A 24,752-nucleotide genomic window follows, 5' to 3' on the forward strand; every position below is an offset into this window, starting at 1 on the left:
CTATAGCAATGAATGAATCAAATTTTTCCCTAGGGAGACTACAATGCACTGTCTGGTGCAATACTGTAGTAGACGGTTGCATAGTAATAATTTTCTATCAATCTTATGAGTGAAGAAGTTCATGAAGACATTATTGCTGTGCTGCTTGGAAACTTCTGGGCTTGAAGCTTTGTTTTTTGTTAGTTTAGCTACTGTTTCAAATAAATACCTAGGGTTTTGTTTATTTTCTTCTAATAGGGTTGAAAAATAAGCAGATCTAGCAGCTTTTAAGGCCTCTCTGTATGCAATCGAGCTCTCTTTCCATGAAATGCGAAATACCTCTAGTTTTGTTTTCTTCCAGTTGTGCTCCATTTTTTTGGCTGCTCTCTTAAGGACCCGAGTGTGCTCGTTGTACCACGGCGTTGGACTATTTTCTTTAATCTTTAAGCGCAACGGAAGCAACTGTGTCTAAAATGCTGGAAAACAGAGAGTTAAAAGTTTGTCGCAATATCGAGTTCTTCTAAGCCATCTGGGACGCTGAGATGATGAAAACTGATCAGGAAGTTTATTAATAAAGCAATCTTTAGTGGCAGAAGTGATAGGTCTAACATATTTGTAACACGGAATCGGCTTTGCAGCCTTTACTAAATGGTGAATCGATTTTTTTATTTATTTATTTTTTATCGAAATTTGATTAGCTGCTGGTGGCCATATTAGAGGATATGTATATACACTGCAGATCTCAATCTTTGCTTTAATCCCATTCAAGAATGTCTGTTATGATTATCTACATACTTTATCCACGTATTTATTTTTTATTATTTAGATAAAACTTGCCATGCATCATCCCCAGACCCTCATTAAGAAAAGTTATCAATTTTTGATTTGTCTAAGCATGGCAATCTTGCTTGTCATTGTTTTACAGATGTTTTCATTTGCCACACTTCTGATTTGGCTTGAAAAAAAATATATCAATTTGAATAAACAGTGCTTCTGGAAAGTATTCAAAGATTCAAAAGTACAAAAAGTATTCAAAAGCCCTTCGCTTTTTCCACATTTTATGTTACAGCCTTATTCCAAAATGGATTAAATTCATTATTTTCCTCAAAATTCTACAAATAATACCCCATAATTAAAACGTGAATGAAGTTTGTTTGAAATCTTTACAAATTTAATAAAAATAAAAAATGAAAAAATCACATGTACATAAGTATTCACAGCCTTTGCCATGACACTCAAAATTGAGCAAAATTGAGAGGTGCATCCTCTTTCCACTGATCATCCTTGAGATGTTTCTAAAACTTGATTGGAGTCCACCTGTGGTAAATTCAGTTGATTGGACATGATTTGGAAAAGCACACACCTGTCTATATAAGGTCCCACAGTTAACAGTGCATGTCAGAGCACAAACCAAGCCATGAAGTCCAAGGAATTGTCTGTAGACCTCCGAGACAGGATTGTATCGAGGCACAGATCTGGGGAAGGTTACAGAAAAATTTCTGCAGCATTGAAGGTCCCAATGAGCACAGTAGCCTCCATCATCTGTGAAAGGAAGAAGTTTGGAACTACCAGGACTTTTCCTAGAGCTGGCCGCCCGGCCAAACTGAGCAATCGGGGGAGAAGGGCCTTAGTCAGGGAGGTGACCAAAAACCTGATGGTCACTCTGACAGAGCTCCATCGTTTCTCTATGGAGAGAGGAGAACCTTCCAGAAGAACAACCATCTCTGCAGCACTCCACCAATCAGGCCTGTATGGTAGAGAGGCCAGACGAAAGCCACTCCTCAGTAAAAGGCACATGACCGCTAGGGGTGTGACGATAACCGCATCACCGCAATATCGTGTTAATGAGATGCCTAACGCGGTGTGAGGTCATCACCGCACCTTTTTTTTTTTTGCTGAAAATTACAGGAGTGCATATGGTGTGTGTGATGAACTATAAACACATTAATCTTTGCTTATTATTTACTGTATTCCGCGAGTCCCATGTTCAAGGGCTTCTGGAGAGAAAAAAACCCCACTTCCTACGCAAGGGAGGGACAGTCCATTAAACATATGGGGGATTTATTTTTTGTGTGTGTCTGATTATTATTAATTAACTGCTAGGTTTCAGTACTTGTGATGTTTACAGATAATGTTCAATTAAATACACACAAACACAGGCATAAAAGACAAAAGCATAACGTAAACAGAGTAAGTAGCGATACTTCTCTTATGTGGTATAGGCAATAACAATTGACGGCGCTAGCCGCATGACATTATTCAAAAAATGGCCACGAATCTAGTGTCTAAGCCAAATACTGTGTCGCCTATTTGGGCACATTTTGGCTTTGAGGCAGGTGACAAGGGGCAGCCGGTGAATTTGGACAAGGCAGTATGCCGTATTTGTCGCACAAAAGTATCCGTCTCGTGAGGAAATACCACTAATTTAAGATCACATCATAGAATTAACCATCCTGTGGCGTTTGCCGGACTTGGGTGCAGCACACCTACCTTAGCTGGCGACACACTGGCTGCGTGGCGTGTCCGTTTTTATTTCGGCTCCCATGTTAACAGGTTAGAGCTTGCACACCGCCTGCGGTACACACGTGTTACGTTCGAGCTGCTCGCAAACGTTCGAGCTGCTCGCATGCTAGAAATAGAACCGACGCCTATTTTTCATGCAACACGTAAACGTGTCGGTTAACCGCCAAACCGCGAGATTTATTGCTTCTTCACCGCGGTAAGAAAAAATCCCATACCGTCACAGCCCTAATGACAGCCCACCTGGAGTTTGCCAAAAGGCACCTGAAGGACTCTCAGACCATGAGAAACAAAATTCTCTGGTCTTAAGAAACAAAGATTGAGCACTTTAAACTGAATGTCAAGTGTCATGTCTGGAGGAAACTAGGCACCGCTCATCACCTGGCCAATACCATCCCTACAGTGAAGTATGGTGGTGGCAGGATCATGCTGGGGGGATATTTTTCAGCGGCAGGAACTGGGAGACTAGACAGGATCGAGGGAAAGATGAATGCAGCAATGTACAGAGACATCCTTGATGAAAACCTGCTCCAGAGCGCTCTGGGCCTCAGTCTAGGGTGACGGTTTATCTTCCAACAGGACAATGACCCAAAGCACACAGCCAAGATAACAAAAGAGTGGCTACGGGACAAGTCTGTGAATATCCTTGAGTGGCCCAGCCAGACCCCAGACTTGAACCCGATTAAACACCTCTGGAGAGATCTGAAAATGGCTGTGCACCGACGCTCCTCATCCAACCTGATGGAGCTTGAAAGGTTCTGCAAAGAAGAATGGGAGAAACTGCCCAAAAATAGGTATGCCTTTCTTGTAGCATCATACTCAATAGGACTTGAGGCTGTGGCTTTGGCTGTGGTGCCAAAGGTACTTCAACAAAGTATTGAGCAAAGGCTGTGAATACTTATGTACATGTGAAATTTATTTTATTTATTTATTTTTCTATATAAATTTGCAAAGATTTCAAACAAACTTCTTTCACATTGTCATTATGGGGTATTGTCTGTAGAATTTTGAGGAAAATAATGAATTTAATCCATTTTGTAATAAGGCTGTAACATAACAAAATGTGGAAAAAGTGAAGCGCTGTGAATACTTTACGGATGCACTGTACAAGTTCCAAGATCCCAAGGAAATGGAACACTCATCACCATAATGGTGACTTCAAAACAATTATGAACAATAATTTTTGTTTACAGTTAGTGATGACTTTATGTGAATTCACAGTAAAACAAGAGCAGTTCATTACTGTGATGGCTTAATTTTGCTGTTTGTTCACAGTAATTTTTAAAGGAACACTTCGACTTTTTGGGACTTTAGCTTATTCACCTTATCCCCCAGAGTTAGATAAGTCCATACATACCTTTTTCATCTCCGTGCGTGCTGTAACTCTGTCTGACGCACCCACCGCTAGCCTAGCTTAGCACAAAGACTGGAGGTAAACGGCTACAGCTAGCATACTGCTCCCAATAAGTGACAAAATAACGCCAACGTTTTCCTATTTACATGTTGTGATTTGTATAGTCACAGCGTGTACGAATAACAAGGTCACATGAGACACAACCATCTTTTAACCGTATACATACTGGGAACTATATTCTCAGAAGACGATACAAATCACAACATGTAAATAGGAAAATGTTGGTGTTATTTTGTCACTTATTGGGAGCAGTAGGGTCAATTTTTATAATTTTTTTTAAAAAAAATTACAGATTGGGCTTTGGTCAGACTCGGGCTCATTTAGCTTTTCTCCTTTCATCGTGCCCATAATATACGTGCAGAGCGCAGGCTACTGTATGGAATATTGTTATATTGATAGGCTAATATTATAAATATGCAACGCAATATGCGATCACGCGAGTAACGCAACGCGCGTGCAATGCATTAGGTGACAGTTGACCATGCAGAGCATCAGGGAGAAGTTGGAGCGTAAGGAGTCACTAAAAGTTCCCAATACTTCAGGAAAAGCTGCATTTTGAAAGAGTTTTGATTTAATTACCGAGCCTGAAGCCTTCAACAGTGGATGCTATTCTTTTTCTTCACAACGATCACAAATAAACAGTTTTTTCTTTATTATATTTTTATTATTATCTAACGTTAGCCAGTTGGCGAAGAGTTCTTTGAAACGTTGTTCTTCAGTAAAGTTACTTGACATCAAAAAAAGGTAGGCCATAAATCTTTATTTACTGCTGGATCACATTTGGCTATATAATATTCTCTACTGCATGCTTATGCTTCTCTGTAATGGACAGTCTGTATTAATATTTGTGGGCATAATTGTCGGTGGTGGTAGTTATGTTTGAGGCCTATAATAAAATTTGACCTAGTAGTGTGTGTGTGTATGTGTGTGCGTCTAGCAGAGACAGCGCACATCAGAGAGTGCGCCTCAGAGAGAGCTCAAAGTGATATTGATGTTGGTCTCGGGTTGGGTTCGGGCTGAAAAATTGCAGACGTTTTCGGGCTGGGGCCGGATTAGGGCTTGGAACACCACGGGTCAGGTCTCGGTTAGGGCTGGATGTTTTGCCCCGTGCAGGGCTCTAGGCAGTATGCTAGCTGTAGCCGTTTACCTCCAGTCTTTGTGCTAAGCTAGGCTAGCGGTGGGTGCGTCAGACAGAGTTACGGCACGCACGGAGATGAAAAAGGTATGCATGGACTTATCTAACTCTGGGGGATATGGTGAATAAGCCAAAGTCCCAAAAAGTCGAAGTGTTCCTTTAAGAAAATGTCCCGGCCTGCATTGATTTCACAGTAAATTTCTGATTACAGTAATTTAATTCTGTAAATTCTTACATGGTCGTGGCTAGCTTCACCACAGAACCTTTAACCCCCTGGGGTCGGCGGTATCGCCGGCGATACCAGCTCGCTTTTTTCTTATCAGTTCAAAAGAGATTCAAAAATACGAGTTCTGCCTACTCTGTGTGTCAGTGAAGTCAATTCTGAAACGCGTCCGAAAATGAACTGTAACTCAGCGAATACTCAGTCAAACAGGCATACAGACACACAGGCATGAAGCTTGAATTCTCTTCTTTTAAATGAAGTAATTTTTATAAAAAACAAATATTCACAGTTTATGTAATATGTATGAAAAGAGAGAGATGTCACTCGTTCTCATCTAAGCTCATTATGTTTTAATGTGACTCCGCCCACGGAGCACTATCCGCGCACTATTCAAACGCAAATGATCTGAGGACGCAAACCTGTGAAACGCCCACATCAGCTGGATAACACACACCACGAGTTCACTTTCAGACTCATGTACTTTACGACGCTGTGAGGAATAATACTATCTTAATAATAATCCTGGAAAATTTACCTCAGAAGTGCTGGAAGTTTCATTTCGAGGAGCAACAGATCCAGATGAGGAATAGGTCAGTTATATATTTGCTTTGTTCTAATCGCAATAGTGTCTGTACACGCAAAAAGACTGTATATATGAATCGCGTTTCTGCGTGTGAATGAATGAATGCACAGATGCGCGCTGTTGTGTAGCTACTACAGCTGGCAAAAATACTGTTTCAAAATGAATCGCGTTTTTGTGTGTGAATGAATGAACAGCTTTTACCGAACTCTATTGCTATACTGAGATGAGTAAAAATCGACTAGAAAAATCGGAGAGATTATAAAGTTTTTACTGCAAAATACTGCCACATCAAATAAGCTTATAATGTTGCCAATTTCTGTTCATATATGTTATATATATATATATATATATATATATATATATATATATATATATATATATATATATATATATATATATATATATATATAGTCGCTGTCGGGCGGAATCCTCGTATCTCCAAAACCATTATTTTTCAGGAAATTAAAAAAACTGCATATTTTTTGAGTTATTAAACATTGTGTCGTTAAAGTTGGTATTATAACTTATATTTCTATCATATACTGTTGTATACCAACATTAACACAACATTTCCGCAAAATCATGTTTAATCGGAGATACGAGCTTTATGACTTGGGAGCAGGGAGATACGAGGTTACGCTGTCATTGATTAGAACGGTACAGACACAGACGTCGCTGCTGCCGGTAGTGTTCATCAAAGTCTGCGGTCGCATTGAGCCTTTTGACAAGAGATAAGGCTTTAAGAACTATTCAAATCTAATGATTGTGGTTACATACATCTTCCTAAACTCCATTTTAAACGTTTAAGAGATATGAGTGCGCAATACCAAAATACTAGGCTGTCTAAAATAGGCGGAAATTAATCTGCACGCAAACAAAGTCGGCGGTCGCGTTGAGCCTTTTGACGAGAAAAGGCTTCAATAGTTAACCAAAGCTAACGACTGTGGTTACATATATCTTCCTAAACTCCATTTTAAAGGTTTAAGAGCTATAAGTGAAGCAGAACAAAAAATGATGAGCTGACTAACGTTAGCTGTCTAATAATAGGTGGAAATTTGCCTAATCTGCACGCAAACTTACCTTCGTGGCTCACGGGCTTCCTTCTGCACCGAAGCATTACAGCTATCGATTTTTAACAAAACAAGCCTACTCAAATGTATCTAACCTAACTATTTTCACTCGTTATTGTCTAAAAAACAGACAGAGCTATGCAATGATAGGCTTACTGGCGCCAGTAGACAGACCCTTTTTCTCCCATAAATAAAACCTGCTACTTGGGGTATTTTACATGCACAGTGCCAACTTCGAGTCAGTAAAATAATAATAAAAACAATAATTTAATGCTGGTATCCAAAACATTTATTTCAATTCAAGTATTATATTAGATACATTTTAAAACAATGCACACGTATAATAAGCCTAGTAATAATAAGCCTATAATACGTAGACATTTAAAATACATCAATAACTGATATCATAGTTTAACACAGATAAAATCAGAGTTAAGGCTTGCTTTACGTGTTGCTCGACGAGGATTTCTTATCGTTGCGACGTTCAATCCTGAGGAGACAAAATGCCGGATTATGCCGCGTAAGCTCCCGCCGCGGAGTGAAGAAGAGGTGGAGTTACGAGGATTCTCAGATAGTTGAAGTGTCCAATGGAGTTACGAGATTTGCTCTCAAGCTATTTTCAACACTTTAGATTGGTTAAAAATTTGTAAAAATAACAGAACCACGTGGGGACTGACCAATAGCATCGATTTGTGAAAAAATATGAAATTGACCAAATTTGGACATACGAGGTTTCCGCCCGACAGCGACTATATATATATATATATTACAATTTCTCATTAATGCAATTATCTAATCAACCAATCACATGGCAGTTGCTTCAATACATTTAGGGGTGTGGTCCTGGCCAAGACAATCTCCTGAACTCCAAACTGATGTCAGAATGGGAAAGAAAGGTGATTTAAGCAATTTTGAGCGTGGCATGGTTGTTGGTGCCAGACGGGCCGGTCTGAGTATTTCACAATCTGCTCAGTTACTGGGATTTTCACGCGCAACCATTTCTAGGGTTTACAGTATGCAGTAGTCCTGTGGGCGAAAATGCCTTGTTGATGCTAGAGGTCAGAGGAGAATGGGCCGACTGATTCAAGCTGATAGAAGAGCAACTTTGACTGAAATAACCACTCGTTACAACCGAGGTATGCAGCAAAGCATTTGTGAAGCCACAACACGCACAACCTTGAGGCGGATGGGCTACAACAGCAGAAGACCCCACCGGGTACCACTCATCTCCACTACAAATAGGAAAAAGAGGCTACAATTTGCACGAGCTCACCAAAATTGGACAGTTGAAGACTGGAAAAATGTTGCCTGGTCTGATGAGTCTCGATTTCTGTTTTTCATCTTTCGTCTTGGTATGTTTTTCGAACCAAACTTGGGTCTTCAGCCAGGAGAGATCCCGTTTAAATCCCATCTGGCTAGAGTGCTTCCCATAATGTTTACGCATTAGGTCAGTAAGCAGAAAGTAGGCGGTCTTTTGTTGCATTTCAAATATTTTCAATCACATTAGTGTCTACACTACAAAAGCAATCCGGTCCATTTCGTTTTTGACTACCTCTGGAAGTGGTCAAAAGTGGACAAGCTCAGAGCATTTTAGACTCTGTTTACACGTGTGTTTAGTGTCGTCAACTTGTGATCCGATCGACCAAAACGCATCTTAAAGGGATAGTTCATCCAAAAATGAAAATTCTGTCAGTAATTACTCACCCTCATGTTGTTCCAACCGCGTAAGACCTTCGTTCATCTTCGGAACACAAATTAAGATATTTTTGATGAAATCTGAGCCCTGTCTCACTCCTCCGTAGGCTGCTAGGTGGCCCAAACTTGCTGGCCCAGAAAAGTTATTAAAGAGATCGTTAATATAGTCCAAGTGACTACAGTGGCTCAATCTTAAGTATATCAAGCGACGAGAATACTTTTTGTGCGCAAAAACAAACAAAAATAACGACTTTATTCCACTATTCATTTCCTTCTCTCTGGGCTTCGTAGTGTTTTTGCGCTGCGCGTCTGTGTTATACGTCATCACGCATCACACACATGACCAGCGTCGGCCAATAGTGAGCCTACGTGGTGACGTGTAACACAGACGCAAAAACACTACGCGAACCAACTAGAGGTCCAGAGAGAAGGAAATGAATAGTGGAATAAAGTCGTTATTTTTGTTTGTTTTTGCGCACAAAAAGTATTCTCGTCGCTTGATATACTTAAGATTGAGCCACTGTAGTCACTTGGACTATATTAACGATCTCTTTAATAACTTTTCTGGGCCAGCAAGTTTGGGCCACCTAGCAGCCTATGGAGGAGTGAGACAGGGCTCAGATTTCATCAAAAATATCTTAATTTGTGTTCCGAAGATGAACGAAGGTCTTACGCGGTTGGAACAACATGAGGGTGAGTAATTACTGACAGAATTTTCATTTTTGGGTGAACTATCCCTTTAATGCCAGGTGTAAACAGGGCCAGACTGTCTGAAATGGTTTGATCAAGGATTCAGTCTCTCTAAACCCCTTCTTTCTGAGAGCCTGCTCTGCTCTGATTGGTCAGATTGGCCCAGTCTGTTGTGATTTGGTCTACCATTTACAGTGCGTGTCAGAAATGAAATTCGAAATGCTGAATTTCAGCTCCGGAGGCTTCCACTGCACTTACATGATGGCATCATGATGGCATTATCATATCAATTTGAGCTTGAGACCTCAACCTTTGGAAGTGCATGCAAAGTAGATTTGCTTTCGCAGCATGTGCAGCTACAACTGCAGTATTTGAGGGTGGGTCCAAGTAGTTGTGTTTGCATGTAGCCAATTACTATTGTTACTATCCTATATATGTATGTGCAGGAAGTAAGACTGGAATTACTGACGGCTCGTTTCAGACAATTGGTTCTTTTTGGGAGACAATAACTCCGTTTGATGTGCATTTTGAAACCCAGAAAAAAATTGTGTTGATCAGATCGGCTTTATGCATTAAAGCATATTTTTAATGAATTAGCTAATTAGGTAGTGGCTCCAGTTGAATAAAATGAAAGGGAAAAAAATTCTCTGTATTGCCTACATGAGGTTGTTGATTATTGCTTGAAATTTCATTTTGCATGTTATTATGGTAGTATTACCATGGTTTTCTTAATGCTTAAATGTTTTATTTGTGCTCTAGTTGTCATTTTCATCATTATGTCATATTCATCATTGGTTTTCTTTTTCCTCTGCTGTGTCTAGATCATTCTGTGTCTCAGCCCATTATGGTGCAAAGACGACCAGGCCAGGGCTACAATGGGAACGGAGACGCGAGCTCAGTGCTGTCCCCACGCTCAGAGGGGGGTGGTCTGGGTGTGAGTATGGTGGAGTATGTCCTCAGCTCTTCTCCTGGTGAAAAGATGGATGGTCGCTACAGAAACGGAGGCTATGTGAGTCAATTATTATTTTATTATACTCTTTGGGCATCTTAATACATAACTCTAGACTTTTATTTCAGCATATGTGATCTAAAATCAGAGCAGATTTTTTGAAAGGGAAATCTAAAAGAAACACCAGTAAATACATGCAGTTTTTAATTTGTTTTATTAAAAATAAAGATTGCAAATGTCCTTTTTCCCAACAGAAATGAATAAGTTATTGTTGGGGTGAACAGTTACTTATTTTTCTCCCCCCACCATGAGTGGGCGGGACGTCCTTGTTGACAGCTGTTGACAACTTGACAGCTGTTTACTAGTGCTGGGCGGTGTGACCAAAAATCTGTATCGCTGTATTTAAGATTCTCGCGGTTTCACGGTATATCAAATTCTTATTTCACTGGACCTTTATTGTAGCTTATTTTACTGTCAGGAGTACAGAGAATATAAAAACATTGTAAGGACAAATACAAATTTACTTTAAAACTTTATTATTATTACTTTAAGAAATACATTTTACTGTGCAATTTCTTTTATAATTTCTTCAAGTTAGACCGAACTTTTATTTTTGCGGGTGTTGCAATAAACTTTATTATTATTATTATTATTATTATTATTATTATTATTATTATTATTGTTCTTATCAGGGCTCCAGACTAACTTTTTTTTTACTAGGAGCACTGTAGCCCCTTACTGAAAATATTTAGGAGCCCACGCAGAAAATTTAGGGGCACACCTTAAATCAACCTGCAACGCCGTTATTCACATTTTCATTCACATTGCTGATAAATATCGTAGTAATAAATAGATTTAACATACATAAATTACATTTTGCAGTTTTTATTTTAAGTTCACAGGGCTCCAGACTAATATTTGAGGGTAGCCGCATCGGAGCCACTAAGTTTTACAGAAAGTATTTGGTAGCATTGCGGGGCTGACCATAAAGCACTGAGCTTCAGTTGAGGTGTTAATCAAATCAAATTAAACTTCAATTATTATCATTCATAATGTCTTAATATGAATTCAAAAGCAAAACGAGTGAAAAAGGAAATAGGGAATTAGGGAGTGGAAATAGCTAATAAGCCAATAAGCGCTTGCATGTCAAATGTCAAAAATGTTTTTTGTCTCTTATCAGCAGTTTCTCGGCATGAGTAATGTCCTAATGTAATTTATATTTTCTAAAAATTTGAGAAGTGTTCTATCAAACTATACCTACCTTTTGACTCTCCTTGCTATAGTTTTGGGGTTATGAGTCTTTAATTTTGTCTGTGTCACTCAGAAAAAAACAACTCTAAAAATGCCCTCAGGGCTTAAGGGGTTAATTTTTAAATAAGTGTGAGTTTTCCTACATCGTATCTTTTAGTTTTATAAATGGGGACAATCTTTGAAGGATGAACACATAATGTTTTGGTCATCACATTAAAAATAACATTTAAATATATGATAATATTAGAGTTTAAAGTACTGGAAAAAGATGTATAGTGTTTGTTAGTGTTTGACTATTTCAGCCTTACAATACCATTGTAACAGTTAGTGTTACTACATTCAATCAAATGTTCCTAATTTGTGGACTTAGAGTCTTCTATAACTTGTTCATTCATGGCACGATGTTTCTCCTGGTTTCCACGTCAGCGCTGTTTGACCTGATATCCATGGTTTATAACAGAGAACTCGGCACCGAATCTGAATGCCTCTCACTAGACCTTGAAGCGATGTTATTAATTCTGTGGCTAATTCAATGGATTTCTTCACTGGATCTCCCAGCACTGTGTAGTAAAGGTGCACTACACTGCCTATTATTCTGACTGATAAACAGTCTGTGAAGCACAATTGAGTAGCGCAGTTTCGTTATGCTTTCATTTTGTTTGCCATTTGATGTTGAGCAACGTTGTTCGCTTTCTGCATATCAGAAATCATATGGCTCTATGTGGTATTTGCAATATTAAAGAGAGTTCGTTTTGTGGGTTATTTATTGTTGTGTTTTAAAATTATACGTTATAACCATTAATAAGAATGGTATGCAGTTAATAGAAGTCCCCTCTCAATTCACTCTACATAGCGTTCATCGTGGCCAATGAATAGACACAGCAATTGTTTGTTACGCACTGATGTGGCGGTATTTGAAAAATACATATCATTTGCGAATTTGAAACCAGTATACCGGATGAACCGGTTTACCTCCCAGTACTACTGTTTATAAACAAATGCCCTTCAGAATAAAAGGAGAATTTGTAGATTATGATTATTATTATTACTAGGGGTGCACGATTCAGAAAATGTCACGATTCGATTCGATATCGATTTTTAGGCTCAAGATTCGATTCAAAATCGATTTTCGATTCAAAAAAACGATTCACAGTATGTAATGTTAGGGGTGGGAATCTTTAGTCACCTCACGATCCGATCCAATTCCAGAATGATTCTTTATCTACTCCTCCCCCCTCCCCTCCCTTCCCTATTAATTCATTAGTTTACATAGGTAATTAAGTACTTTTTTTTTAAAAAAATTACAAATTAAAAAAAAAAAATTAAAACAGTTGTATGTTAAGAATTTTAAACTAATATAACTTCAAAACATACAAGTAAGTAGCAAATAATAAAGAGGAGCATAGAAACATAACAAACAAACAAATAGTGCTTTCAGTAACCTATTTAAGATTATCTGAACGTTTTCCATTAAATTACAAATAAAAAAAAAAAAATTAAAACAGTTGTATGTTAAGAATTTTAAACTAATATAACTTCAAAACATACAAGTAAGTAGCAAATAATAAAGAGGAGCATAGAAACATAACAAACAAACAAATAGTGCTTTCAGTAACCCATTTAAGATTATCTGAACGTTTTCCATTCAAGAACTGCGAGTGATTTTTCTTCATCTTTACTGTTGTTTTTTTACTATGACATCATAGACTGCGGGAGATCATCTATTAAGCTGCATTCACGCACGGATCTCTTTTGAAATATAAGAAGTAAAGTGTTTTTTCCTGTCCGTTTAATCGCTTAAGACATAACTGGCTGTGTTTACGTTAATTTTGCACAAGTATACACGGAGTCACACAGCCGCATGCGCGAGCAGTCTACACAAACAAAGCGCGCGTCAGCATTTGAAATTGAAAGCAGCCTTCTGTTAGTGAGGTTCATATTTTAAATATAAAAGTCCACTGCATTCCAAACCACATAAATGATGACTTCGTAGAGCATTTGTAAGGAAAATACCGAAAGGCGAGACAGCACGCTTCAAGTGTAACGTAACATCAAACAAAGCGCGCGTCTCTCACAACGCATCCTGTGCAATGAAGCCGGTGAATGTCCTTGTAATTCGCTTAAACCTTTCCGAACTTATGAAAGATTATTTTACGGAAAGTTTGATTGGTGTATGTATGTGTGTGAGGAATTGGAAGAAAGCAGATTACGGGTGTTTCTAAAGCAAACTCAGCGTCATCGCATATCTGGTTAAAAACTACGTTCAGAATCGATTCTGAAATTCTCAGAATCGATCCAGAATCGTTGGAGAGAGAATCGCGATGCATCGATGAATCGATTTTTTCTCCCACCCCTAATTATTACGCATGTAATGTCAGGATTTGAGACATTAGGCCTATGTACCAGTCTTGCCTGCACTGATACGTACTGGCTCTTTGTAAAGACATAAGCCAACATGACATTTAAAAGTAGATTATGACATTTTGATTAAAGACTAAAAATTGTGTATATATTCATTGATAAATTTTTGACAATAAGACCAATAACATGCATTAAACGGTTAGTTCCCCCAAAAATTTAGTTTTGTAATTTTCTCACTCTTATGTGGTTCTAAACCTGTATGCATTTCTTTAGTTTGTTGAATACAAAAGATATGTTTAGGTGGCCATTGAAAAACCTCAAAATATTATCTTTTATGTTCTACAGAAGAAAGTAATGCAGGTTTGGAATGACCTGATGACAGAATTTTCATTTTTGGGTAAACTGTCCCTTTTAGTAAATAGGTTTTGATTTAATGAAAGCTTTAAGCAGTAAAGATGCATATCGCATGCATTTTTTTGTATGTCAAATTTCTTCTCAGACTTTAGAAATGTTGCCATAAGCTTCTTTTCTGATGAACCTGTAAGCGTTGACAAATTCATTTTACTAGATTAAGATGACTTAATGATTCAAACAACCTAAAGTAAATTGGCCTCATTCTCTCAGGAATCCCTGTGTTTAACTTTGATTGATGGTGATTCCAGGTTGGAGCAGATGCAGATCCAGATGGCAGGGAAAAGAGCGATTCAAAAGAAAAGGCTTCTCCATTTGAGGAAGACAAAAGTCCTGAGATGAAAGTTGGAGATGAAGGGGATGCCTCAATAACAAATGCCAGAGGATTGCTGAATGGGATGGACCGTGACTGTAAAGACTTCAAGTATGATAGTTCTTTTCCAAGCAGAGTTTTACTTGGCAACTGTATTAACTAGGGATGCACCGATACCACTATCAGGTATCGGGCCGATACTGAGCTCATGTACTCGTACTCGTACTCGTAAAAATGCCCCGATACCAACAACCGATACCAGGCAGCGTGTGTACAGTGTTCGTGTCCAGACAAATGGCTCGTTTCCACTGAGTGGTACGCTACGGTACGGTACAGTACGGTACGGATCGGGTCGGTAAACCATGAATCGGCTAGCGTTTCCACTGCCAACAGTACCCTTACTTGATAGGCGTGGTGTAGCCTATGCCGGAAAGAAGCGATCAACGTCATTTTCGCGCGAAAAAGAAAGCGACATAAACAACAATGGATGACATACAGCAGATCTGGTTCTTGCTTCTCGGCATGTTTGTCACAAGAAGCCAAGCGCCGCCGCCGACATTAGGCGTTTCTCAATTGCAAGTACGCAAAGTTCGGACTTGCCAAGTCCAGCTCAGGAGAATGACAGAATTACCGGACGCGAGTCCGGTAATTCTGCAAATGGAACAGCGTGTTCTTCAAAGCGTCACTCAGCTCGCTCTGCTAACGTTACTCCAGTTATCTCTGTATGTACATTTTAGGCAACAATAAAACGAAATATGTTATAAAACACCACACTGCCTCTTTACGTTTTCATTTAAAGAAATCTTAAACATTATAGCCACACAAATGTGGTTCAGCAAATTGTCTCTGGGTTCAGGCAACGCGTATTGATTATATTCACTGCATGTAACGTTAGCAATATATAACAATAAATATATATATATATATATATATATATATATATATATATATATATATATATATATATATATATATATATATATATATATATTTATATTTATATTTATTTATTTATTTATTTATTTATTTCACAACCCTGTCTCTTTTCGTATAAATTTTAAAAATATTAAACTTATTAATATGGTTCAGGGTTCAGGCAATATGTGCATTTGTACTGTGATCATCTTCAGTGTAATAAAATAAAAAATTACAAAACTAAACCCTGTCTCTTTTTGTTACATTTCAGTTTTATCAATAATACCCATTATAAAAGTATAAGTAAAAAATACAAGAAGCTATACAATAAGAAATAAAGCAAACAATTCAGCCAAACATACAAAGTCAGCGCTCTAGTCTAACGATACAACGGTAAAGTTAAATAGCCTAAATATAAAGTTATGAAATTTCACTTAGCCCTCAGTTCGGCCAGGGAACAAATTATAGATTCACAAGACCAAAGATCGCCGGTTAGGTCTACACAAGACTAATTATATCTCATGTTTAACCACTACAGAGACGTCAGAGTCAGCGGCAAACTTCAGAAGGACCAGCCGAGGAAAGGCGCCGAGCGCCCGGTGATTGCATGGATCTCAAATTTTCATAAATCTTTATAAATAAACCACAGATTTGAGCTTTAAACAACTACATTCTCGCCTGAAAAACTCTTAAAATTACATTTCGTGACAGTAACAGTAGTATTATATTAAAAAATGGCGCTTCTTATGTTGTCATTCCCCTTGTAGCACGCGCAAGTGACGATTCTCTGTCAACCAATCAACGTCCTGTAGTGAGTCTAGCTCCACCTTTTAGTACCGTACCACTGTGCTAGGTACCCCAATGGAAGGGTACCTAAAAAGTGGTACGGTACGGTTCGGCATTTTGGTACCATTCACAACTTTTGATAGTGGAAACGCAAATAAATGCGTACCGTACCGTACCGTACCGCTCAGTGGAAACGAGCCCAAAGAAACACTGACAACAGAAATTATAATGGGGATAAAAAAGAAGGCTGTCTATGAGGTAAATATATCTTATTAGTGAAATATTAAACAGAATATAGTAATGCCTGTGGTGCGAGCTGATAAGAGAAAAACGCGCAGTGGATTGAGCACAGACGTGCGAGCTGGTCGAGCACATCAGACGTCAGTGGAAAGTTTGTAGTTCAGTCGGATGTCAATGGCAAAGAAAGTAAAACGAGGCATGTAGCTTATTATTAACGTTAACTGACCAGAGAGAGAGAGAGAGAGAGAGCACTTCTGTTGAATGCTCTTGATTGCTGATCGTTCACTCAGCACGTGTTATTTGGATTAAAACTAAATCGTATATGTAAATCGTAAAACATGAACTGTTACCTTATTTATGTTTAACGAGTGGTTGCCTACATTATTACAGGACATTTGCAGGTCAAGAAGTTACATGAACTTCAAACATTCAAAGCGCGTGCCCCGAAAACCATCGCCTCAGTCAGCGTGCGATATTGAATGGAAGTCTTTCACGTCTTGCGCTTGTACGGATGAATTCACTTTTCACTCTTGGCGAGTATCCTAGTAAACAAAGTCTGTTATATCTCAAGTGAATGTAGACAGTATATTTCAAATGGGGTCCGTGCGTTCGGTCTTAAAGGTGCAGCAGTTTAATTAATCTGCTGCTGTGTTTTAATGTTAATCAAACAAAGGACAAATAAATTACTCACTGCTCTTGACTAAATAGGCTACCCTTTTCAACTTTACAAAAATATCTATCTATATATAATTTATACAGTAATGAATATGCAGTGCATTAAATATATATTTGATGAACAAATTAAGTTTAAATTTAATAAACAACTAATATGATTGATATTCTTTTGGTTTCTCTACCAATGCAAATGCATGAATTAAAAATTAATTAAATTAAAAATACAGGTATCGGTTACGGTATCGGTATCGGCGAGTACCAAAAATGAAAGTATCGGTATCAGACTCGGTCTGGAAAAAGTGGTATCGGGACATCCCTAGTATTAACATGAAAAAAAAAAAAGTTTTTTTTTTTTTTTTTTAAATACCTGCTTAGCCCTCAAAGACATGTAAAGTGACCAATCTGTTTTTTTTACTTGCTGTTGAGGCTGACACTAGCCCATTGTGGATCCATTTAAAGGGTTGTTCATCCAAAAATCTGCAATCAGATCTGTCATAATTTACTCACCCTTTGTTGTTCCAAACCTGTATGAGTTTGTTTCTTCTGTTGAACACAAAAGAAGATATTTTGAAGAATGATGGTAACTAGACACTAGACACTTGACGGTAACCATTGACATCCACAGAATGTTTTATTCTGTCTGGTTACCAACATTCTTCAAAATATCTTCTGTTTTAGTTCAACAGAAGAAAGAAACTCAAATAGGTTTGGAACAAATTTTGACAGAACTTTCTTTTTTGGGTGAACTAACCCTTTAATGTTGCTGAATCATAAATGCCCCCAGAGATGTCAGAGTTGTGGTAGCTATAACTTTGTGCTAAATAAAGCACAAAAAGAGTGGCACATTTATAGCACATTCTTTGCCAAGTAGTAATAAACTGACTGGTTTTGTGCGTGTGGCTGATAATGCAAAATCTCCCTTAAAGCTTCAAATGTTGAGTATAATTTAATTTCTGATCGGCATCATAGCCAATGATGGAACAATTTGTGATATAATGCTTAACAGGCCAAAATTTAAATATGTAATTTTTTTTCCAAAAATATTCTAATCTCTGCTTAAAAGGCCATTCATAGTTTAATTATCCCAAAATGTTTTAACACTGGATGTATGGAAGCATGAGCACTCTGAAACAGCAAGATTGTCTTAACTAATGACGTGAGGTTGGGGATGGGATTATCTGTCTGACCAATGTTAGTGGCATTAAAATTGATGCTTCTCCTTGAAATCCAGAACAAAACAATGTACGCCTTATTATAAAGCAATAAGCCCCTTGAAGCCATGATTTACAGTGAATTTAGAAAACCCCCTTATCTGTTCTAAATTCACTGTAAATCACGGCTTCAAGGGGCTTATTGCTTTTATAAAACGGTTACTCAATAAAAATATTCATTTTACTATTTATTTTATTCATAAAATAAACACCAGCAACAAAAAATATAATGTTATAACACATTTATTCCTCTGCCAAGCATTGTAATTCCAAAGAGATTGCCAAGCAACACATGCAGCAACAAAGAATCAGTTGCACAGTAATACTAATGTAATGCGGTCACAGGTGTTTGTTGAGTAATTTACAACGGCTTTGAACGCGGCTCAACCAATCAGAATCAAGGACCGGAACTATCCGTTTTATAAAAACAAATGTAAACTGATATTGAAAACTGTAAACGAATAAAAACTGAGAACTTTAATGGCCTTCAGTAGGGCAGTGATTAGTGACCCTGCAACAATTTCTTTGCTTCATTATTTATATATGAAGTAAGTATACTTTGATTTAAAACCGATTTCCTTCAGCCCCACCCCAGGCAGTCGCCAGGCATCCCCCACAGAGGCAGTTGAACGACTGGGCCCCAGTCAGGCCGGTCTGGAAATGATGGTGCAGCATCACCCGCACGCTCTGCAGCCACCCAACGTCACAAACAAACCCCCCACCGAGGACTTCCAGAGCCAGGAAGCCCAGAGCATGGGCGGCATGGAGCAGCAGGTGGGCATGGAGTCACTCCAATTTGACTATGCTGGAAATCAGATCCAGGTGGACTCGTCTGGTGCTCCAGTCAACCTGTTTGACTACAACTCCCAACAGCAGGTACAGATACTCATTTAGGGCTGGGCGATATGATAAAATTCATATTTTAGGTATGAGCAGTTTTTATTTTTACGAGAACAATTTATTTCACGTGATAGTTATTTTTGTAATTACATTTTTTTTGGTAAAAATAACAAAGCAAATTACAAACAATTGAACAAATGACTGAAGGTGTATTTAACATGTAGTAATGAAATACTAAAGAAATTGAATTAAATGTTAAAAATAAAACGCTTTACTGTATGAATTAAATTAAAATTTCTGATTAAAGATTCAAAAATTGTCAAGAATTGTTTTTTTAAATGTCATTTGTTGTTTGATTTAACATTGATACAAACGGCAGCAAGTATATTAGGCTGCTGTCACTTAATGCACAGATCTGATATACTGACATCTGGTTTTTGCTCAACTGATCCCAAACATGAACAGTATTGTGAATTTGGAGTATTTCTGGTTGCTGCTTTATGCAGAAGAAAAAATGTGTTAATAAAAAGATGTAATAACTTGTTTTTGTTTTTTTAGTTGTTCCAGAGATCTGGTCATCTCACAGTTCAGCAGCTGACTGCAGCACAGCAGCAACAGTACGCCCTTGCTGCAGCCCAACAGCAACACCTCGGTAACACAACCTCTTACTGACATTTACTTTAATACAGAGACTCCCTTATCCCTTTTCTGCCACATGGTGCTGATCATACATGTTTTTGGAACATAAATTCATAAACATGGTATTTTTAGCTAAATAATTTTATTTCAATTGGCTGGGGGAAATAAAGTGGCTGGAGTAGCTATGCCTGGGCTAGGTACCTCACTCGAGACTCAATTATGATGCAAGCTTGTGAACTTGCCAAAAGCTCAACTCTAAAGCTCAAGTCTTTAGCAGCCAAAAACTTGACCAAAGTGCTTTTGATCCTGCTGAATTATTATTATTTGTTTTGCACAATTTTATTGTGCATGTGTATTTTGTGGTGTAACAGGCAGTCTCCAAATGAATCTGTCCTGTGTTGTTTTGAATCTAATGCTCTTTTCTGTTCTTTTTTTTTCTTTTTTTTCCCCCGGTAGGCCTTGCACCTGCGTTTGTGCCAAACCCTTACATCATCAATGCTGGCCCTCCTGGAACAGACCCTTACACCGCTGCAGGATTGGCAGCAGCTGCAACACTTGCAGGTATACGCATGTACACACTTTATAAATATCAATCATAGCATAGACAATCCTGGGATCTTAAATATGGAGAGTCCTTAGAATGCAGCTCATTATTTATTCCTGCAGGTCCAGCTGTAGTCCCTCCTCAGTATTATGGAGTCCCGTGGGGCGTGTATCCAGCCAACCTCTTCCAACAACAGACTGCAGCTGCCGCCAGTCATTCTGCCAACCAGCAGGCATCCAATCAGGGACCAGGACAACAGGTTAATGAAATATCAACATATAAGCCTTTTTCATCAAGCTAACTTGTACTGAACCAAGGCTATCAACAACACTTGTGGCATAATGTTGATTAACACAGTAAAAAAAAAAGGGGGAATTGCAGTGGGACGTGCAGTGGGAACACACAGGATTATTTTAAATATTAAAATGCACACGGTTGTATAACATTTGTAACGTTCAGCCTTCTCGGTTGAATTACATTAACTAAAATTGGGGTCAGATTAAACTGTGAGAGTTTGTGAAGTGTTTTAAAAGATGAGGCAACAACAGATATAACCGGAATAAAAGTGTATTAAACAATATTCACAAGGAACTTAAAACAACACAATAAATACAAGAAAACTAAGTCTGTTGAAAGCGTGGGGAGTCCGTTGCACCATACCATAAAACAGTCCAAAGAATCCTGGTGTATTGCTTGTCCCAAAGTGAATGTGATTAATGTCCACCGGTATATATACAAAGTCCACAGTGATAATCCAAAGTGCTAGAAAGGTAAGTCCACTGAAGTAACTCCACAGTCCAGTTTGCTGGTGATCACCTGGTCGTCTAGTGAGCAAGGACCTCAATTGTTTGGCATGCTGCCTGCTTTATACTGTCTTGTTCTTGTTTCCTGTCATGTGATTACTCACATGACAGGCAAACTAATAATAATTTAAAGACATACACACATACAAAAGATAAGAGGAATAAAATGGATTAAAATGACTAAGACAACATGTAAACCTATTAAAACTCTAATATACATAAAATCAATATAATATATAGAGTGGTAAAACATGTGTCATGTGTGACAGTGTCACACATTTCACAGGTCTTCAAAGGTAAAAACCATAGTGGATCTGTACTTCACTTAGGGCCTGTTTACACCTGGTCACTTCATGTGTTTTTACTGATCAGATAGCTATCTGCTTTATCAAAATTATTCAATTTACACCTGGTCACATAAATGTGTTTTTTTGCAAAACGGATATAAATCCGATTCCCACGCTATGTGCAGATTTAAATGAGTTCATGTCACCGAAAGCAACAGATATGAGCTGCATTTTATTGATCATCAGCTAATTTCAAAATCAGAGACTGCGATAAAAGAGAGCGACAACAGCACTGGTAAGATCATTTAGTTTCTTTACCTTTAATGAAGATTATTGTGTAAGCGTCTGCAACATACTTTCACTTTGATTTGCGATAGTTTATTTATTTTACATTTACACCTGGGGCCTCATTTATAAACGTTGCGTACGCACAAAAGAAGGCGTACGCCGCTCTCTACGCAATAATTGGTATTTATAAAAAGCAAACTTGATGGGAAAATGTGCAACCCTAAAATATGAGAAATGGCGACACCATCGGCAGATGGAAGAAACACGTGAAAGTGTGTGAAACTGTAGACCGTTGTGTAAAAGAAATGGCAATACTGCCTCTTATAAATAACATGAAGACTTCGCAAAGCAAGTTTTACAATTAACAGCCTACACGAACGTCCGTTTGATTGATCTGCAGTGTAAAACAAACAAAATCAAACGAATATTACAACAGAAATGCAAATGAACACATATTTGCAAAAAGAAAAGTGAAATATGTTCTGCAATAATATTGGCATGTTATGCAATTCATCCTCATAACACATCTGTAGCTTGTCAGATGCAATCAAATGGATAGTAATAAAATGCCATGATGCCATCACAATGCGTAATGACGCAATTAAAGTTACGTTTCTTGGTTTTCCTCTCTGTGTTTGCCATGATTTTGCAATCGATGAATATTAACTTGCGGGCGTTTCACAGACTATTTATGGGCAACTATGGGCGTGACATGAAGCCGCAAAAGCTGCGCTACATTTAGAATTGATTGTGATTTATTAAGGGCAAACTGCGTAGGATATGCGTGCGCACGGTTTTTTAAATCCGAATATTTCTGTGCGTACGCACGTCCTATGTTTCATCCGTACGCCACTTCTGACGCAAATCCTACGCAAAGTTTTATAAATGAGGCCCCTGGTCTTTTCACAATCGGACAGCTATCCGATCGCCGAAAACGGCCAGGTGTAAACAGCCTCTTAGATCTTCACTCATCCCGGTTTAAAATGGTTAATAATAGAATAAGACCAAATTTATGTAGTCTATTTGCTGTCATTTGTCCTCCTGCCAAATACAGTCTTTGGTTGTGGTCGTGTGTGTGTGTGTGTGTGTGTGTGTGTGTGTGTGTGTGTGTGTGTGTGTGTGTGTGTGTATTAGTGCTAGATGGAAAACCGGTTCACCCGATATACCGGTTTCAATTTTGCGAACGATATGTATTTTTCTCTGTGTGAATGAGCGCCACAGTTTCTTCTTCTACACACTGAAGCTTGCGTGGTGTTCGTTTTGATTTAGTGTCTGCCATCTCACTTACTTTATCAGGGTATGGACACAAACTTCATCTACAGAGCTACTATCAGAGTCACTTCATGAGCATTTCACAATTTAATTTGATAAAACTATCATATATATACACATAAACTCTAAGGTCTTCACTACAACCCGTCAAAATAAAAGTTTGCTGTAACTTGGAGAAATTATAACAAATATATTACTATTGCACAGTAGAGGATACTTCAAGTAATAATGCAGTTTATTAAAACAGCAACTCAAATGTCTTCATTACAGACCGCCAAAATAAAAGTTTTGTCTAACTTGAAGTATGTATGTATGTGGGTGTTTGTGGATAAACGGGTGCATTCTGACCAGTGAGAGGACAGTTTTACTCTCATGTGACATGCATAGCCATTTTGGTTACATTTGAAATGTGATAAGTGGTTCCTTGTGAAAGTGAACTGAAACAAGATGAAAATGCAACATTGTAAAAAATAAAAAAAATCCCTGTTTCAGAAAACAAAACAAAGGTCTAAAAATTCCCTTAGACAGGTTTACAGTTCAAATAATAATCGGGTTCATACTGAAAAGTGAAAACCAAAAGTTATTTTATTTTGCCTCAACCTCCCAAAGCGTAATCCTGATACCGTTGTGTTACTATAACTATGATTGTTTCTTTAAAAAAACATGAATAAGTCAGTTATTTTCTTTGGTAATCAGCATTATGCCACTATGCTGTTGACAAAGGTGAACTAGTATTGAACCAGCAACACTTATTTAACAAGCTTTCAAAGTTCAGTCACAATTTAGACCAAAGAGCTCCTTAAATATTGAATGCTGTGACCTTAGCATTGTTTACATGTTATAGTTTCTTGCTATAAGGTATCTTTGCTTAACTCATCCCTCAATTAATAGTTTAAAGAGCTTGTGTTCTGATTTCTGATCCCCTGCACAGTAGAATGCATTTCAATTAAGACTAATGTTATTGACCATGAATAGTCAATGATTAAAGAACCAATTTGCTTTAGAGGCTAGTGGTTTACTTTAGGCTATTTTGCAACTCAACCCCCATCCAGGTGATGCGTGCGGGGAACAATCAGCGACCTTTGACCCCTGGCCAGAGCCAACAGAGTCAGCAGGAGTCCCTTGCCGCAAACCCAGCCCTGGCCTTTGCAGGCATGCCAGGTGAGTCATGCTCTGACCTCCTCTTCCTTTTACTCTTGCAGGTATCTTGGATTGGGTAAACTTTATATCTTTGCTATGCTTCATTGATGTTAATTTACATAGTCTAGGAATCTAAGGTATCCTGTGTATGTAGTTGTTAACAGTTCCATCAACTCAGTTGCTGGTAGTGTTAATTTTGTCAGATATTTTTAAATGTAGTAGTCCTGTCTCAAATGTACTTTTTAGTTTTTGTCATATTTAGTCTACATTGTCCTGTTTTTGTTTAGTCAAGCTTTAGTTGACCAAACCCTGGTTTCACAGATGAGGCTTATAGCCTAAATAATAATAATAGCCTAGTCCCAGACTAAAATGCATGTTTTAACTGTTTTAACTGAAATCAGCCTGCACTGACATGTATCTTAAAATATGTCAGTGCCATTGTTTTGCCTCAAGATGCACACCAGTAATGTTTTTTTCTAAAGCCCTATTCAGACTGAATTAGTTCAACATGGAGAGGT

General features: G+C 38.1%; 1 protein-coding gene across 10 annotated transcripts in view; it reads left to right on the top strand.

Annotated features, from left to right (window-relative positions):
• The window catches only part of pum2 (pumilio RNA-binding family member 2), a 98,334-nt gene that overhangs the window by 31,445 nt on the left and 42,137 nt on the right, over window positions 1-24,752 (top strand). For all 10 annotated transcript variants that reach the window (XM_084091098.1, XM_084091097.1, XM_084091102.1 and 7 more), the window contains exons 5-11: window positions 10,131-10,318; window positions 14,533-14,705; window positions 19,006-19,297; window positions 19,820-19,913; window positions 20,357-20,461; window positions 20,567-20,703; window positions 24,147-24,255. In XM_084091098.1, coding sequence (XP_083947224.1) covers window positions 10,131-10,318; window positions 14,533-14,705; window positions 19,006-19,297; window positions 19,820-19,913; window positions 20,357-20,461; window positions 20,567-20,703; window positions 24,147-24,255 — 1,098 coding nt within the window. The remainder of the gene's footprint in view (window positions 1-10,130; window positions 10,319-14,532; window positions 14,706-19,005; window positions 19,298-19,819; window positions 19,914-20,356; window positions 20,462-20,566; window positions 20,704-24,146; window positions 24,256-24,752) is intronic.

This window comes from Abramis brama (assembly GCF_963993115.1).
Source record: "Abramis brama genome assembly, chromosome: 18".
In the NCBI taxonomy this organism is placed as follows: domain Eukaryota; kingdom Metazoa; phylum Chordata; class Actinopteri; order Cypriniformes; family Leuciscidae; genus Abramis; species Abramis brama.